At 34.6% G+C, this 19499-nt stretch overlaps 2 protein-coding genes across 11 annotated transcripts in view; one reads left to right on the forward strand and one right to left on the reverse strand.

Annotated features, from left to right (window-relative positions):
- Nucleotides 1-19499, forward strand: part of LOC130448346 (dual 3',5'-cyclic-AMP and -GMP phosphodiesterase 11) — a 125827-nt gene that overhangs the window by 20428 nt on the left and 85900 nt on the right. For 9 of the 10 annotated variants that reach the window (XM_056785664.1, XM_056785657.1, XM_056785663.1 and 6 more), the window contains exon 2: nt 6073-6153. In XM_056785664.1, the coding sequence (XP_056641642.1) occupies nt 6084-6153 (70 nt within the window). In that variant the 5' untranslated portion in view covers nt 6073-6083. Of the gene's footprint in view, nt 1-6072; nt 6154-19499 lie in introns of those variants that run through there. The other variant, XM_056785667.1, reaches the window with a different exon arrangement.
- Nucleotides 7651-9901, reverse strand: LOC130448349 (mitochondrial 2-oxoglutarate/malate carrier protein-like). Its single transcript, XM_056785675.1, has 3 exons — nt 9164-9901; nt 8399-8814; nt 7651-8344 (listed from the first exon to the last, which is right to left on the reverse strand). Exons 1-3 carry the CDS (start codon nt 9411-9413, stop codon nt 8078-8080), a joined length of 933 nt encoding a protein of 310 aa, XP_056641653.1. The 5' UTR covers nt 9414-9901; the 3' UTR covers nt 7651-8077.

Below are 19499 nucleotides of genomic sequence, written 5' to 3' on the forward strand. Positions count from 1 at the left end.
ATGTTTTTTGTATGTTTTTCTTGTGATACAACGTTTCGTAAAGTTTAATTTTTCTATGATCAACTCCGATCTTCAAACTGTTCTGTGATATAGCGATTGAATGTACCAAAAAATCTTTTTTTTGTTCCCATCCACCACGTTCTCTTCTGGTACCATTGCTCCATGTTTTTTGTATGTTTTTTCTTATGGTACGATCCGTAAAGTTTAATTTTTCTATGATCACTCCGATTTTCAAACTGTTCTGTGATATAGCGATTGAATGTACCAAAAAAGCTTTTTTTTGTTCCCATCCACCACGTTCTCTTCTGGTACCATTGCTCCATGTTTTTTGTATGTTTTTCTTGTGATACAACGTTTCGTAAAGTTTAATTCTTATATAATCACTCCGATCTTCAAACTGTTCTGTGATATAGCGAATGAAGGTACCAAAAAATCTTTTTTTTGTTCCCATCCACCACGTTCTCTTCTGGTACCATTGCTCCATGTTTTTTGTATGTTTTTTCTTATGGTACGTTCCGTAAAGTTTAATTTTTCTATGATCACTCCGATCTTCAAACTGTTCTTTGATATAGCGAGTTAATGTACCGAAAAATCTTTTTTTTTGTTCCCATCAACCACGTTCTCTTCTAGTACCATTGCTCCATGTTTTTTGTATGTTTTTATTGTGATACAACGTTTCGTAAAGTTTAATTTTTATATAATCACTCCGATCTTCAAACTGTTCTGTGATATAGCGAATGAAGGTACCAAAAAATCTTTTTTTTGTTCCCATCCACCACGTTCTCTTCTGGTACCATTGCTCCATGTTTTTTGTATGTTTTTTCTTATGGTACGTTCCGTAAAGTTTAATTTTTCTATGATCACTCCAATCTTCAAACTGTTTTGTGATATAGCGATTGAATGTACCAAAAAATCTTTTTTTTGTTCCCATCCACCACGTTCTCTTCTGGTACTATTGCTCCATGTTTTTTGTATGTTTTTTCTTATGGTACGTTCCGTAAAGTTTAATTTTTCTATGATCACTCCGATCTACAAACTGTTCTGTGATATAGCGAATGAAGGTACCAAAAAATCTTTTTTTTGTTCCCATCCACCACGTTCTCTTCTGGTACCATTGCTCCATGTTTTTTGTATGTTTTTTCTTATGGTACGTTCCGTAAAGTTTAATTTTTCTATGATCAACTCCGATCTTCAAACTGTTCTGTGATATAGCGATTGAATGTACCAAAAAATCTTTTTTTTGTTCCCATCCACCACGTTCTCTTCTGGTACCATTGCTCCATGTTTTTTGTATGTTTTTTCTTATGGTACGATCCGTAAAGTTTAATTTTTCTATGATCACTCCGATTTTCAAACTGTTCTGTGATATAGCGATTGAATGTACCAAAAAAGCTTTTTTTTGTTCCCATCCACCACGTTCTCTTCTGGTACCATTGCTCCATGTTTTTTGTATGTTTTTCTTGTGATACAACGTTTCGTAAAGTTTAATTCTTATATAATCACTCCGATCTTCAAACTGTTCTGTGATATAGCGAATGAAGGTACCAAAAAATCTTTTTTTTGTTCCCATCCACCACGTTCTCTTCTGGTACCATTGCTCCATGTTTTTTGTATGTTTTTTCTTATGGTACGTTCCGTAAAGTTTAATTTTTCTATGATCACTCCAATCTTCAAACTGTTTTGTGATATAGCGATTGAATGTACCAAAAAATCTTTTTTTTGTTCCCATCCACCACGTTCTCTTCTGGTACTATTGCTCCATGTTTTTTGTATGTTTTTTCTTCTGATACAACGTTTCTGTTGTGTTTTCAACCCTTAGAAATTCATTAAAACAATTTTTTTATAAGGAATGTTTAGTGCTTGAAAATCTCGAAGTCAGAAAAATTATTTCTAATTCAAAGTCTTCCAGTTTTATATTTATTTTCTTATGTAATCGTTAAAAATGGTTTTGAATATTTCTGCTTGGAATATATCGTTAAGAATTCCGCTTTCCGAGAATTTTTTTCTAGATTTCTAGATCGAATAAAAATTCCAATGTCGTTTTAAATTGTAATATTTGCATACTATGCTCGGTATTCCATGTCTTTTATGACTTTTCCACTGTATTGGATGGTTAATATGAATATTTTTTACTATAGATAGATTTGAGTTTTCATTTTTGAGATAAGTCAAAAATACAAAGTCTAATTGATATTTGGTTTGTGAAAAATTTCGAAAATCATTTATATTTTTCAATAGAATCTCTTTTTTGACATTTTGATACGTTCCAAACAACAATGTTACCTGATAGAATTTTCGTTTTAAAGCTCATTCGTAATTTAGAGACATAGTGGTCATGGAGTTTCTAAATTGAGTATCTTTGGTAAATTATCCAATTCGGGGACGATCAAACAAATATTTTCCATATTAAGCTGAAGAAATTTTTCTAGTAATTTGACAAACTGTTTTATAATGTCAAATTTTATATATAATGTTGGAAAAATAAATTTATCACGTGCTATTACTGCATTCTGGACTATATTTCCTCTTAAAGGCCAGTTTCTTTTTTAGCTTTAGCTTTACTATACCATAGGTATATGAAACAAAAAAAACTTGGCGTTTCAATGAATAAACTCCAGTCGTTTGTTTTGTATTATTTTTTTCCAAAGTTGATGCTAACAATTGCGAAGAATGTTTAGAAAGTTTTCATCTCAATTCATTTTGCGAAAATGATTAGTCCTTCAATGTTTTGTTAGAAAGGCTCAGATAAATTTTTAGACACTTCGTCATTCAGCTTGATTTGATTCATTTGCAAAATATTTATTATTCTCGCAAATAGTTTTAATTTTGGCGGACGCGTTTGCTTCTTCGCCATTTATTATCCTAAAAGTGAAAATACAGGATGTCCTAATAGTTTTCCGAATTAAAACAAGTTATCTCGATATCAAAATATAATTTTTCATACAACTAGTATTATAAACATCGAAAAATGTAAAAATTTTCACCGATACTGAAGAATGAGTCAACTGCAACGCATATTCAATAATTCAATGACGTAAATGCCGTTATCAGGACATTATCCTTCCATTATAAGGCATTTCAGAAACACTCCAGCAAATAAAGTTTATTTTTAGACGTAATAAAACGCATTATAGATTGATTTTATCGCTTCAAATAATTTTTTCTGTTTAAATAAAGATGAACATCATTTATGACACTATTTTATGAGTGGGACGCTTTTATCAATCAAAGAAAAAACTGTATATACTCACGAATTAAATGACCAGGAAGTTATGGGAACAGGAGGAATTAGGAAGAGAAAAAAAAAGGAAGAAATGGGTAGATGAGGTATAGACAAGGATTAAAATGGTAGTAACAATATAAAGAAATCTCTTGTGCCAAAGTCTACTGAAGACAGTACTCGACACAGCTCTTCCCTAGGTTATTATATAAGAAATTAGGAAAGAAAAAACAATGTACTGATGAGGCATATTGACAACGAAACCGATGTATTTCTGCTTTTGATCAGAATCGAGAACAAATTTGGTATTGAACGCCTACGAGGATAAAAAAACTTTTTTGGAACCTTGATTGACATTTTTCCACGTTTCTGGCATTCTTTTCAGAAATATTCAATGAAATTCCATTTTCTGTTGAAAATTATATTAGTTAATCTCCTTTCCGTCCTTAATATTGAAAAAATTTGAGTAAATTTTAATTTTTTGATAACTTGTGTCGTTGAAAATTCCAATAACAAATATAAGTTAATACCTCAAACTTGGTATCTATCGGTTTGGAAATACTTCGAAGAAGGAAGTCATATGTATCTCGAAAGGACCCTTTTCTGCTCCTTGGTTTATTCTGTTTCCATTCCTCAATTACCAGAGCTTAATACCTGGCTGAAAAACTGCAAAATGGCTACGGTTGAAAGGGGCGCGTATTTGACTATAAGTTCATTGAATTCGTAACATTTTGTTATTCAACAAGTGCCGGTTGAAAGGTAATGCAAACCTTAATTAAACACCCTCGTAAATGAAGGTAAAAATAAAAAAAACATACGAATTTATTTAAAGTTTGAAAACTCGTTTATCACTTTTATTGGTATGGGATTTAGTCGGTAAACCGTTTCGGATAAAACCGGTCGTAAATCTTTGGTAACTTCCAACAGATCTCGCCCACGATCTCGACTTGAATTGAGTCATAAATGATAGGAAATTTGCATTTTAACTTCGGTGACTCACGTTTTATTTAATGTCCAATAGACAACAACATAAAAATCCAAGGACATCCGAGAGACTAGATCGTCCTTTAAAGTTATCAGCTGCAAGACAGAGTATTTGGACCTCGATTTCAGTGGTTCGCGGACTTATCAATTCTTAATTATCAGTTGCGAAAGAGTTGATGTTCTATTGAACCAACTTTGAAGTTTTTAAACCATGATATTCGTGTTCTTCTTGGACCTTTTTTTGATGATGACTTGGAGCAATACGTACCTGGATTCGTCGTTCATTTTCCCGTAATTCTTTTGAGGACTCGGTAGGTCCACGGGATAACCACCCAGGGATGTTTTCCTTCGATTCTAAAGCTTACTGGTTCCAGTAGAGGTTTCTTAGTGTTTTTTGTTTATCAAATACCTCAATCATTTTGTTCTTTCAATAATATTCGAATATTAGGAATCAAAATCATCGATAGAACGTGTCTTCAAACATTACTAGCAGTTTAATATGAGATAGATGTCAATTTGCCTTTACTTATTGGTCTAATGGAAAACTTGTGAAGAATTTGAGTTTTTCCCAGGGGTAAAATTTAATAGAAAAGCTCAACGCAATATCTTACAGATAGGAAACAGTTTTCTCGAAAATTTGGATTAGATCATCAGTTAGTTAGATATGATGGTTGTTAACTGCTAGTTTTAGAGAGAAAAGTTGTGATCCTACATAAAAGAAACTGTGTTACAGTTTTGTTTGTGGAAAGTTTTGACTCCAGATAGTATGTTGAAGCATGAAAATTTTGTTATGTCACCATTTAGAAAAGATATTTTCCGGTTTCGTTTCCGGTCATCGACTGTAATCACTGTTCTTGAATAGCGTTAATTAAAACTAATAATGATAAATAAATGATACTCATCTTGCTAAAATGAGCTGATGCCTTGTAATTTAGTGGTACGCGTCTTCGTTCGGATTAATTAGTCATTAATTTTAATTAGATCGACTCTAATTAAATGGTCGCTTCACAATAAAATTATAATCTCGACACTCTCCTTTCATTTTTTCTTTTTCTATCCAATTTACTGCGTCTTTATTCGGTTTATACGAGGATTTACTTTGCTACAAGTGGCGTTGGTACGAGGATGGTTCCAGAAGTACTTATACGAGTCTGCTCTTTCACATATTAACTGAAAATTTGGAAATGAGAAAGCTATGCACAAAAACAACGTCGTGAAGATGTTTCCATTGAGTTTTTCACAGATATAAAGCTGAACTTTTGCGCCGTTGTAAACGTGGATCCATCACCAAGAAGAAAAACCAAAATAACGGGCTGAACATGGAGAACCAATTCCAAAGAAGACGAAGACCGTTCCATCTGCACCAGAGTTTGTGCGAGAATGGAAATCAACCGTGAAGGCTTACGTTGATCTTATTGAACAACTCTTGATGAAGAAGGTTGATCAAAATCGATGGTCAATACTAGAAACGTCGATGTTTTGCGAGACATGATAGAAGAAGATCGGAATGTGACTTCTAGGCATAAAAAGGATACCGCAGATTGGAATACAATTTTTAGATTTGAGATGGATTGCTTATAAAGCATGTCAAACAATATTTTAAGAAGACAAACATCAAATTAATGTCGTATTATCCTGATTTATGGCGGGTTGTGCGAGTAACGATTTTCATCACTTCAAGAAGTTGTCCAAACCTTGTTTCATATGAAAAAAAAATGTGTCATCATCGAAATGATTATTATAATAATGTTTCTCGAGGTTAGAAAATCAAATTTTTTTTCCTTTTTATAATACTTAGAATTGAAATAAATCATCTTGAACTAAATTTTTTTTCTAAATATATTTAATGGATTCCGATTTCTTTCCAGAGCCGGAAACAATGAGCAAACTTGCTCTTCCTCTGGGAAAAGCCTCTCCACCAGTACAGTGGGGACCTAGACGAATCGTTGGTAAGTATGGATTAATATAAAATGGTCAGAGACGTATTCAGTATTTGATGCCAAAAAATTTTAACTATCGTCTTTGTTTATTCATTTATTGGATAAATTTGGGACAATCTGTATTAATGAAAAAGAAAAAACTGATGATTTGTCATTCATATGACTCCAATAATTATATTTTTACTCTAATTTCAATCAATTAAAATACTTACTTACTTAAAAGCAAACGACTTTTGTTTATTTTGTTTCGAATTGGGGACCGGTTTGTTATACAATCGAAAAGCTTCCTGGTGGTTTTGTAAGTGTTTATTTATTTTAGGAAATGGGTCATACAAATCTACGTATTTAAAACATCGCCCCCCCAAAAAAAACTACTAATATTCAACAAAAATTATAACTTACTTTTATTTTCTATATAAAAGTTTCTTTACTTTACTATTATTAATGTAATAAAGTTATTAAATAAGGGTCTAGACGTGTCTTATAATCTGTTGACAACTATATGATACGAAAAATCGTTTATTTAAAATACTTTAGTTATACGGGTATTATAAACTCGATTCCTAAATCAAACTTTCTCAAGTAAAATAAATTAATAATTAAATACGAAATATCGACATTCTAAACAAAGTTTAAAAAATTTTGAAGACTTTAAGTAGATTCGGCGAGTCCTCTTTTCAGAAATAAAGACAACAGTTTATAGATCCCCAATTAATACCGCAGTTGCTTGAGAATGGCCGCCATCTTTAACGAAAACTACGGTATAAATAAATTATTTTCGTATTTTTTTTAGTTAAAAATACTATTGAGTCATTGATTAAGTATATTACGATTTTATGAGCGTTATTATAAAAAAATCAAATGCTAAATCAGTCGAATTTGGGTTAAACATGACAGCTGACATTACTTCATAGTAAAAAGAGAAGAAGAAGTCGAATATCATCATCTTTATCAAAATTATCTTGTTCGAAAAATAAGATCGCGTAAATCGCGTAAAAGAAAAATATTAGTTGGGTTACTTTTTTGGTGGAAGAGGGATATTTCTTGTGTACCTACATAAAACCAAACAAATTTGTTTTATAATAAATATAATTATTGTTTCTACGATATTTGAAGCTCCCTCGTAGAGTAGATTCATTGAAAATATTATATAGCATGTAATAAAATTACCAAGAATTTTAATTTACAACGCAAAAATTTCGAATATGAATAGTTGGCGTAAGTTTATACCGCGCGTTTAAAATTTACGATCTTCAACATCCTCTGCAGTAATCAAATCTAACTCAACAAAGAGAGGAGTTTAATCAACTAAAGGAACTCGTAAAATTCTGGAATTGTACAAAACTGTTAACGAACAACTAGCGTGGGTATGAAATTAATTTAACCATAACGTAGTTTGCGCCTTTTCGAAAGAAATAAAAAATTATCAAAGCTGACCTCCTTGCAACGGATATTCGAATTAATGCTTCCTTTATTTGTCTAAAGTCTAGACGAGACACCCATCGAAATACTCCAGCGATTTATTACCATTCAAGATATTTAAATTGATTATAAAATCATACGAATCAATTGTATTACGAGGGCCGTTCGAATATGAACGAAACAACATTTATTTAATATTGAAACAAAACATTTTCGCCACCTCCAAAGGCTGCTTTCAGTGGTCCAAACATGTGTTCTACGAACATTAACGTCTAGCACCACCTGATTGCCTTCGCTGGAAGATTTGAGCTCGTCATCCTACGATCCTCCAGAATGAGTTTTCTGGTGTGATGTTCGGTTGATTTCACTTCAAAACATCTACGGCGTTCGCTTCGATCAAATTCGAACCTCCCTCGTAGTTTTTCACGTGTATACGTATTTATATTACTTGAAAATATAACAAAATATGATACTCCAATTACCTATAGATCTATTTATTATGTGAACGCGATCAAAGACTTCCACTTCCGGTTCCGCTATCTCCATATTTAAATTTGAAGTAAGCTCTGTTGAACTGCTCCAAAAATATGAATACGAAAACCGTATGCGGACCGATTCGTAAATAATAAGGTAGAAAACCTTTCCATAAAGCGAAAAAACCTTCTTTCTTTTTCAATTGGATCAAAACGTCTACGGGACCTTTAAATTCCGCTTTGCCCCCAACTGTTTTCATATTTTGTAATCTCGTTTTCGCTATATCCAACGGCATCGAAACAATCTATATTAATAGAAAAGAAATTAAAAATATAATTAAACACGACGCCATACTAACCGATGTGATAAATCCCGAAATCATCGCGGCTAAGAAATGTAATCCGATTCCTTCTTTCAAAGCCATATGCGAAGCAACCATTTCCTTAGCTTGAGAATAAGTTCCTAGTTGAGCGGCGTTAACGGCTATAGCTCGACCCATCGTCGGAGTAGCTCCCTTCCATAGAGTAAAAAGACCTTCTTCTCTATATATCCTAATCAAAGCGTTGCTCACTCCAGCGTAATTTCTTCTTTCTTCTATCGGAAGACGACCATCCGCGGTCATACGGATCAAAGATACCTCGGCGGGGGTACCGACAAAAGCGCCAGAAAGCCCGGCGAACATACCAATAGCCACTTTGGTAAGGAAGCCCGGTGGTTTACCATCATACGATTTGAATCTTTCGAAAAGGTAGGTGTAAACACCCAGTCTCGTACCTATGTTAAATAACGTTTAAATATTTCGTCCAACGGGTTTACCATTCTCTATATCTTTTCACTTTTCCACTACTACAACTACTACAACTTCATGGTGATCAAATACGAATAGAGATAGAGAGTGGTAACTACCATAGCTTTAGGAAATTTAATGATATATACACTTGATGATCAATGTCTTTTTGGACGCTTTGGCTTCCAGTTTTTGATGTCATTAGGTCACCTATGAGGTTTGCCCAAATGTTTGAACCCAGCTAGGCACTCACAGATGACGTAGTCTGCAGTTTCATTCAACCAGGATTATCAATAATACCAGTAATTATATTGAAAGTATAGGATTGGAATTTACCTGTATACGTGACTTGTCTAAGTAATCCGGCGGATAATCCTCTATAAAAACCGGGAAGTCCTTCGCGTTGTCCGACTATTTGCATCGCGTGAAACATATTTCTGTATTCTTTTTGCGCACCGCCCATACCGCTCAACTGCATGCGATTTTTGATCAGATCCAAAGGGTGTACGATGCACGTGCCCGCCATACCAGCAGCAGCGCCGAATAAGAATTTCAAAAAATTCGGGATTTTTCTTTGTTCGGACATTCTCAACAAACCGAAAGGAATTTTCCGATATTTAAAAATATTATATCCGATGGGTTTTTAAATGAAAAAAAAGCGCGTATCATAAAATGTAAATAACCTATAAATAATTTCAGGAGTGTCATGTAGAAGTTAGATGTCTTGATAGTTTTTTTTTCGCTGCTGTTGCTAATCATTTGACACGTCAGAGCTACGTTCGTTTTGGATGATCTCGAACATGGTTTGTTCGTGATAGTTTTTTGTCTTATCGAATATCTCTTCTATTTGGACCAACGGTTTGCATACAGGTCTGGAAATCGAAACCAGTTTCTACACTGCTGCGTAAATAAAAAATAATAAATAATAAAAATCAACAAAAGGAAAGAGAAAGAACTTGAAAGAACCGATGAGAACTATAACAGGTCCAAATATAACACAGGAGGGAGAGAGGATAGCAAAGAAGAATGAAGAAATAGAGAAAGACTTGAAGAAACGAAAATATAGTGGATACATAAAAGACTTAACTTGGCAGGGCATATAAAGAGAAGAAAAACAACTGAAATGGTCAACAAATGAACCAAATCGACACCAATGTGGCCAAGGAGAAGAAGCAGGTCGAGAAAGACTTGGAGGAACGAAAATCTAGTGAAATACATAAAAACACGAAGACTCAACTGAACAGGGCATATAAAGAGAATAAAAACAACTGAAATGGTCAAAAAATGAACCCAATCGACTCCAATGTAGCCAAGGAGAAGAAGCAGGTCGAGAAAGACTTGGAGGAACGAAAATCTAGTGAAATACATAAAAGCACAAAGACTCAACTGAACAGGGCATATAAAGAGAAGAAAAACAACTGAAATGGTCAAAAAATGAACCCAATCGACTCCAATGTGGCCAAGGAGAAGAAGCAGGTCGAAAAAGACTTGAAGAAACGAAAATATAGTGAGATACATAAAAGGTTCAACTGGACCGGGGATATAAAGAGAAGAAAAACAACTGAAATGGTCAAAAAATGAACCCAATCGACTCCAATGTAGCCAAGGAGAAGAAGCAGGTCGAAAAAAACTTGAAGAAACGAAAATATAGTGAGATACATAAAAGGCTCAACTGGACCGGGGATATAAAGAGAAGAAAAACAACTGAAATGGTCAACAAATGAACCGAATCGACTCCAATGTGACCAAGGAGAAGAACCAGGTCGAGAAAGACTTGGAGGAACGAAAATCTAGTGAAATACATAAACACACAAAGACTCAACTGAACAGGGCATATAAAGAGAAGAAAAACAACTGAAATAATCAAAAAATGAACCCAATCGACTCCAATGTGGCCAAGGAGAAGAACCAGGTCGAGAAAGACTTGGAGAAACGAAAATATAGTGAGATACATAAAAGGCTCAACTGGACCGGGGATATAAAGAGAAGAAAAACAACTGAAATGGTCAAAAAATGAACCCAATCGACTCCAATGTGGCCAAGGAGAAGAAGCAGGTCGAAAAAGACTTGAAGAAACGAAAATCTAGTGAAATACATAAAAACACAAAGACTCAACTGAACAGGGCATATAAAGAGAAGAAAAACAACTGAAATGGTCAAAAAATGAACCCAATCGACTCCAATGTAGCCAAGGAGAAGAAGCAGGTCGAGAAAGACTTGGAGGAACGAAAATCTAGTGAAATACATAAAAGCACAAAGACTCAACTGAACAGGGCATATAAAGAGAAGAAAAACAACTGAAATGGTCAAAAAATGAACCCAATCGACTCCAATGTAGCCAAGGAGAAGAAGCAGGTCGAAAAAGACTTGAAGAAACGAAAATCTAGTGAAATACATAAAAACACAAAGACTCAACTGAACAGGGCATATAAAGAGAAGAAAATCAACTGAAATGATTAAAAGATGGACTCCATTATGGTCAAGGAAAAGAGGCAGGCCGAAGAAGACTTTAGAAGGATTTAATATAGAGAACTGGAGGGTAAAATGCCGGAACCTCAAGGAATGGAAAAAGTCGTTTCGTTCAAATAGAACGTCGTTTATGAACTGTGCTCATTCTGGCGAACTTAAATTCACGGAATTCTTGAGCCTCACACGTCCAGTGAGAATTTTCTCTGCTCCAATATCTACAGTTCTGTTTGTTAACCTTTCCGTTCAAAGGAACATCTTAAATTCCAGATTTGTCTGTCTCAATCTCTAGAAGTACAACATTTCTACCGGGCCTTTCAATATTTATGCAGTTTCACGAAACTTTTTCCAATTTTGCTAACTGTAGATTACGAAACGTATTGAGCAGGGTATTTATTATTAAAAAAATTCACAAACCTCCTTTCGAGTTCTTGTTTTATTACCATATTATTATTATCATAATTGATTATTTCTTTTCGTTTAAAAAAAGATCGATACTGCAATTTGCCAAAAAGAAAAGTCTACTGGATGCTACCAAATGAATTGAGAAGTGAAGATTCGAATATCTCAATTGAAGGAAGGAGAAAAAGGAACCAAGACAAATGTTAAACTATGAAGAAAACAAAAACGAGGAATAATCCACGTCAAAAAAGGATTTTAAAGGCTATAAACGATAGTGATAATTCAAAGGATTGAAAGTCTTGATGATTTTGAATCCTTTCAATTAAAAAAGACGTTAATAATTGAAAGAGCAATATATATAATTTATAACTGACTTTTAATAAAATTGAGGGGTGGAAAAACGCATATACGTAGTTTTTGCGCAATGCATATCCGAATTAAGAAATGAATCTCCAAAGTAAATGATAGGACGTATCAAAAAGCGTTGAAAACTTTTTATTCGCCGACGTTAAGTAACAAATTCAATTTGAAAATCTCGGAGCTAACTTTGAGATTTGATTAAATTCGGAAGTTAAGTTTTTTATCGCACAGAAAAATCTAATTCAATTTCTGCTAGTAAAACTTTGCAATTCCTCGGATAAAAATTGCCGAATCAAGTTTTTTAGAGATAGTGATGAATAGTTTAGACGGTTTTGTTTTTGAGATATCAAGTTGTAAAATTAATTTCCGATTTAATTTCAATGCTCAATAGTTGTTATAATCACCTAGGAATAGAAGGTCAATCGATATTTGGCACGTTTTATCTGATTTTTGTCTCTGAGCTTTGGATGAGCGTTGGTAAAGCATTTCATAAAAAATGCATAATATCAAGCAGTTCATATCAACTAGTATAAAATGAAATTCCGTCGTTAAAAAAGGAACTAACCATCTGGAAGTTATGAAATTACCTCTTCTGGTTCTAAGAAGCTTTAATGTACGTACTGTATCTTTTATTTATGGATAGCTTCGAGGTTTTATGAGGTTTCTTTTGGTTCCTTGTAGATGGCAGGGCCCAGTGTGCAAATTAATCTTCTTAACTCATCTTTACTTAATGAAAGAAGGTTTTGAAACTATTTGGTATAATAACGAAGAAATCTAATTAATTGTTTCATACCTAGCGTCTTATTAAAAGTAAATATTATGATTTTGGTTATGAAAATATAGGTGGAATATCTCTTCGTAGTGTACGAATACAAATTTACACTTATAGTGTTTTTTTTTCTACCTTTATAAACATTCAGATTTATATATTGATATTTTATCAACACTATGAAAACATAGACGAAAAATTTTATATTTAGCGTAGCAAAATTTGAATGAAAAAATAAAATTTCATGTGCGTCTTTCATCTAACACAAACCGCATTTTTTTAGACGACATTTATGTTTGTAGCGTGGGTGGTCGCCTTCCATATATACTTAGTTCGAAAATAATCACCGTTTGATTCGAAATGTTTATCTTTGAATGTCCGTAGGGTGTTGGCTTTCACAAGAAACTCCATTCAAAACCAGGACAGTATCTCACTAAATGGAAATATGAAAACCTTCACTATCGATTTGAAAATATCATTTTATCTAATCCCACATTAAAATATAGTTGAAAAAAGGCATTTTATTGATGTACTGTTACATTTAAAGGTAATTAAATCCAGCTCTGGCTCAAGAAGAACGTGTATGTAGACAACATCTGACGAGAGCAAATTTGAACAACGAGTATTAAATTTCATTGAATATTATAGATAAACAAAATCGTTTCATATTTTTTAATATCAATTTTATCAAACTCTTTATTGTATTCTCACAATTATTATTGTATAGATTCCTTGTATTAACGTCATTTTTTCCATGGGTTACCTTGTATAATGTCTACTTTGAATAGTTTTTCATAATTTGGTTTTAAACAATGTTTATCTATTCAAGAAACGAGTCCTTATCTAATTGTAGTCTTGGTAAGGCATCGAGATAGATAAGCCTCCCACTTGTAGACTTATGAATGAACGCCCAGCTGTTAGTAGTTATCACCAGGTCAGTACTAGGATTATTAAGTACCGTTCAAATAAAAAATGAGTACGATAAAAAGTTTACCAATAATTCCATTAGTGTTTCAATAGTCACTTATCTACTGACCCAATAGCTTTATCAAGGAGCTAGTCAACCAAGTACTTATCGAAGTTTGAGGTCAACGCTGGTGTTACCCAAGGAAACATCGACTCCCTCTTTTTTGCCCATCAACGATCTACTAGATAAACTGCTTCGCCGACGGTATCGTCGTTGAGATCAACCCCAACTTCGTAAGCTGCAATAAATCATCACCATCAACACTGATCTTGCAGATATTCTAGTCTAAGATGGAAGCAATTAGATTGAATGCGGCAAAGACCTAGGCTGCTGTTTTTACAAAGATCTGCGATTCGCTAGTTGGGTATTGAGATTAAGATCATAGTCACGTAGCCGAATTAGCTGAGGAAGCTTCACAAAAACTTGGAACCCTCGTTAAGACAAAAAAGCTATATATAAAGAGGCCCATTCGACTTAGAGGCGATCCAGAATTAACCAGAAACTTGGACGACCTAGAGCATAGAAGAAACGTCGCTGTTTTAGCTATACTACCACGGCATAAGGTCTTCCGAACTGTCTAACATAATCCCACCTAGAGCAGTAGTTCTGAAGACAATTCTCTATTTAATTAGGACCACTGTGAATAGAAAATTCCTTGGGAATCATATGTTTTGCTCAAAACTAGCAAACCCTTAAAAAACCTTGAAGTTACTTAGTATTCTAAACTTGCACGTGTTAGTGCCGGGCGTTTACCCAATACGTAGTCTATGGTATCTTCTTTCTTTATGAACCAGCGGCATTCTGGATTATCTGTGATACCTATAACATGGAGATGGCGTCATAGATGACAGTATATTTGAAATACAAGTCGTATTTAACTTGTTAAAGTTATTTGTAGTAGGTTACCTTATTTTGGAGACTCTTAGAGATCTGATTGTATTTTTGAGCGGTTATTTGGAAGTCTATATAGCATTTTAGAGCTTCACGTGTTGCGACCACGCCATGTGACCTTGCATTTGAAAATACTTAATGCCGGTAGACATTTCACCGAACAATTTCCTTCAATAAAACGATAATCCGTCCACACCTAAATGACCCAGGAAATCTCAAGTAACCTGGCATACAATTGAATTAATCCTCCCCAATACACTGTTTATGGGCGCTAGTCCTGGTATCGAGGATAGCTAAGTCTCTAGAAATGTGTTCGTATGAAACAAAGAGCGAGTAGAAGGTTTTGGTTTTTCCAAAAGTCAGGTATCATTGGGAGGATCATTGAAGTCATTGAATACGATAATTTTGATTTCGGAAGACCAAGAATATTTGCTTTGACAGCAAAAACTGATAAAAATTCATTCTATGCTATTAAAATATATTTTTTTCGCAGTCAAAAGTTTATTGAAAGATGACTAACGGTTTTAAAGAGTTCTGATCAAATTCTGATCAAAATTGTGGCTTCACTGACAAACAAACAAACAAAATACCAAAATAGAAAAAAGATGTTATATTACTAATTTTTTTTTTCGGTTAGATTTCATATTTACGGTAAAATAAAAATAATCCTGAATCAGTACCTGTTATTTACGTTGGTGTAGCAGTGTTCAAAGAGATACAGCAGATGTTCATTCATATTTGTAGGAAAATCATCTTCATTAACCAATTTGCTTCATTACAAACATCAGTAGTTCACGCTAGGTCAACGGAAATAAATAAAACAGATAACGGAATATTCAGTAGGTCGCGTTTTAATTTTCATTAAATGAAAAATCAAATTGAAAATATAGTAAAAAATAAAAATGGTACGTCGAATAATTTTTTAGAAACAGGAAGCTCTAAAGCTATTGGTGTGATATTTGTGAACGCTGAAATAAATATAGTGGATGATTTGGATAAATTTAAGTAGTGAAAAAACTTTTTCCAGAAACGATCTGAGTTAATATTATTGCGCATTCGACTAATAAAACAATGCGTAATTAAATTTCAGTTCCATGGAATATTTTTTCTATATTTAGAAACATCATATTTACTTTTAATATATTAGTTATCACGGAATATTGAAAATATATTTTCCTGTTTATAAATAAAACTGCAAAAAAATATTTATTTAGATGTGTGCGGTAAGTAAATTATTCATCATTCGATCGTCGGTGTTGCAAGGTTTCTACGGTTTTTCTGCAACCTGGTGAACCCGCTCACCAACCAAATGATCTTCGATTTGTTGCTGATGGTTTTTCGTCTTGTCTTAATGATAATAATTATTCCAAAGCTCGTATGTTTGCCCATCTCTAGGACTCAATTCGGCAGATCAAATTTTCACGTGCGCTCCTCGAACCCTACCTCATTATCAACAGTAACCTGCGAAGACCAGGATCCAAGTGGTCGACCAAATGAGGTGACGACTCCAGAAATGGATGATCGTCGACTGAAAGTTTGCGAGCTAACAGACATAGTAGATAGAAAGTTTTGACTATTGAAAGCTATGCGCAAGATTGATACGGCGTTTACTCAAAATGGAACAAAATCAGCTCCGTTTCCATCGTTTTTGTGTTCTCTTCGCTGGGCCAAGTACTTGTGGGACGATCCTCGTATAATAATTCGGTTCGTTGAGGATATTTCTTGGATAACGTCTTTTATTTTGTGAAATAACAAATTAAAGGGAACAAACAGCGCGACACGTCCCTTAAATTTCATCGGAAACTTTACAAAGTGCCTTTAGGGCCGTGAACCGAACTTGCGGCATTTCTAGTTTTATTGAATCTTATTGTAATGTGACCCGAGAGAATTTTAGGTTAGGTATAACTATTTGTCTTCCTTGAAATATTGCTTTGATTCCGGTAATTCGGCCTTTTATTAACGGATCAATAACTACTAGATCTACGAGACCCCTTCCAGTTGAAATTTAGGAAAATCTCACAAATTTCCCGTCTATAAATCCAAAATACTGAAATGTTCCAAACACATTTATCGCCATAACCATAGATTAGATAAACATCTGATTCAATTAGCAAAACAACTTATGAAAACACATTAAAAAGAAGCTTATTCACTTTATTTAGTGGATCAATTCTGGTTGGCTGGTGGTTCAAAGTGACTAGTTGAACTCTTCTTTTAGTAGATACATTTCAAGACTAGTTCCCAAAGACACAAATATTCTTCTTAATTCTTCACTTATGTCCCTGTGGACGCTTTTCTACATCCCCCATTCAATTTCGTCGGCTGGTGGTTCAAGGTGACAAGTTGAACTCTTCTTTTAGTGGATACATTTCAAGACTCGTTCCCATAGACACAAATATTCTTCTTAATTCTTCTCTTATGTCCCTGTGGACGCTTTCCTACATCCTCCAATCAGTTCTGGTTGGCTGGTGGTTCAAGGTGACAAGTTGAACTCTTCTTTTAGTGGATACATTTCAAGACTCGTTCCCAAAGACACAAATATTCTTCTTAATCCTTCACTTATGTCCCTATAGACGCTTTACTACATCCCCCAATCAATTCTGGTTGGCTGGTGGTTCAAGGTGACAAGTTGAACTCTTCTTTTAGTGGATACATTTCAAGACTCGTTCCCAAAGACACAAATATTCTTCTTAATCCTTCACTTATGTCCCTATAGACGCTTTACTACATCCCCCAATCAATTCTGGTTGGCTGGTGGTTCAAGGTGACAAGTTGAACTCTTCTTTTAGTGGATACATTTCAAGACTCGTTCCCAAAGACACAAATATTCTTCTTAATCCTTCACTTATGTCCCTATAGACGCTTTACTACATCCCCCAATCAATTCTGGTTGGCTGGTGGTTCAAGGTGACAAGTTGAACTCTTCTTTTAGTTGATACATTTCAAGACTCGTTCCCAAAGACAAAAATATTCTTCTTAATTCTTCACTTATGTCCCGGACACTTCTCTACATCTCCCAATCAATTCTGGTTGGCTGGTGGTTCAAGGTAACAACTTGAATTCTTCTTTTAGTGGATACATTTCAAGACTCGTTCCCAAAGACACAAATATTCTTCTTAATTCTTCACTTATGTCCCGGACACTTCTCTACATCTCCCAATCAATTCTGGTTGGCTGGTGGTTCAAGGTAACAACTTGAATTCTTCTTTTAGTGGATACATTTCAAGACTCGTTCCCAAAGACAAAAATATTCTTCTTAATTCTTCACTTATGTCCCGGACACTTCTCTACATCTCCCAATCAATTCTGGTTGGCTGGTGGTTCAAGGTAACAACTTGAATTCTTCTTTTAGTGGATACATTTCAAGACTCGTTCCCAAAGACACAAATATTCTTCTTAATTCTTCACTTATGTCCCTGTGGACACTTCCCTACATCTCCCAATCAATTCTGGTTGGCTGGTGGTTCGAGGTGACTAGTTGAACTCTTCTTTTAGTTGATACATTTCGAGACTCGTTCCCATAGATACAAATATTCTTCTTAATTCTTCTCTTATGTCCCTGTGGACGCTTTCCTACATCCCCCAATCAGTTCTGGTTGGCTTGTGTTTCAAGGTGACAAGTTGAACTCTTCTTTTAGTTGATACATTTCAAGACTTGTTCCCAAAGACACAAAATATTCTTCTTAATTCTTCACTTATGTCCCTGTGGACGCTTTCCTATATCTCCCAATCAATTCTGGTTGGCTGGTGGTTCGAGGTGACTAGTTGAACTCTTCTTTTAGTGGATACATTTCAAGACTCGTTCCCAAAGATACAAATATTCTTCTTAATCCTTCACTTATGTCCCTATAGACGCTTTACTACATCCCCTAATCAATTCAGGTTGGCTGGTGGTTCAAGGTGACTAGTTGAACTCTTCTTTTAGTTGATACATTTCAAGACTTGTTCCCAAAGACACAAATATTCTTCTTAATTCTTCACTTATGTCCCTGTGGACGCTTTCCTACATCTCCCAATCAATTCTGGTTGGCTGGTGGTTCGAGGTGACTAGTTGAACTCTTCTTTTAGTTGATACATTTCAAGACTCGTTCCCATAGATACAAATATTCTTCTTAATTCTTCTCTTATGTCCCTGTGGACGCTTTCCTACATCCCCCAATCAGTTCTGGTTGGCTGGTGGTTCAAGGTGACAAGTTGAACTCTTCTTTTAGTGGATACATTTCAAGACTTGTTCCCAAAGACACAAATATTCTTCTTAATTCTTCGCTTATGTCCCTGTGGACGCTTTCCTACATCTCCCAATCAAGTCTGGTTGGCTGGTGGATCGAGGTGACTAGTTGAACTCTTCTTTTAGTTGATACATTTCAAGACTCGTTCCCATAGATTCAAAAATTCTTCTTAATTCTTCTCTTATATCCCTGTGGACGCTTTCCTACATCCCCCAATCAGTTCTGGTTGGCTGGTGGTTCAAGGTGACAAGTTGAACTCTTCTTTTAGTTGATACATTTCAAGACTTGTTCCCAAAGACACAAATATTCTTCTTAATTCTTCACTTATGTCCCTGTGGACGCTTTCCTACATCTCCCAATCAATTCTGGTTGGCTGGTGGTTCGAGGTGACTAGTTGAACTCTTCTTTTAGTGGATACATTTCAAGACTCGTTCCCAAAGATACAAATATTCTTCTTAATCCTTCACTTATGTCCCTATAGACGCTTTACTACATCCCCTAATCAATTCAGGTTGGCTGGTGGTTCAAGGTGACTAGTTGAACTCTTCTTTTAGTTGATACATTTCAAGACTTGTTCCCAAAGACACA

The sequence above is a fragment of the Diorhabda sublineata genome, chromosome 8, assembly GCF_026230105.1.
Source record: "Diorhabda sublineata isolate icDioSubl1.1 chromosome 8, icDioSubl1.1, whole genome shotgun sequence".
NCBI lineage: Eukaryota > Metazoa > Arthropoda > Insecta > Coleoptera > Chrysomelidae > Diorhabda > Diorhabda sublineata.

Bases quoted from the DNA above. Each gene is read 5' to 3' on its own strand.
- LOC130448349 (XM_056785675.1), bottom strand. From the start codon at position 9,413: ATGTCCGAACAAAGAAAAATCCCGAATTTTTTGAAATTCTTATTCGGC. The intron at 8,815-9,163 runs GTAAATTCCAAT...TATTTAACATAG, and splicing joins TAGACAAGTCACGTATACAG to GTACGAGACTGGGTGTTTAC. The intron at 8,345-8,398 runs GTTAGTATGGCG...CTATTAATATAG, and splicing joins TTTCGGGATTTATCACATCG to ATTGTTTCGATGCCGTTGGA.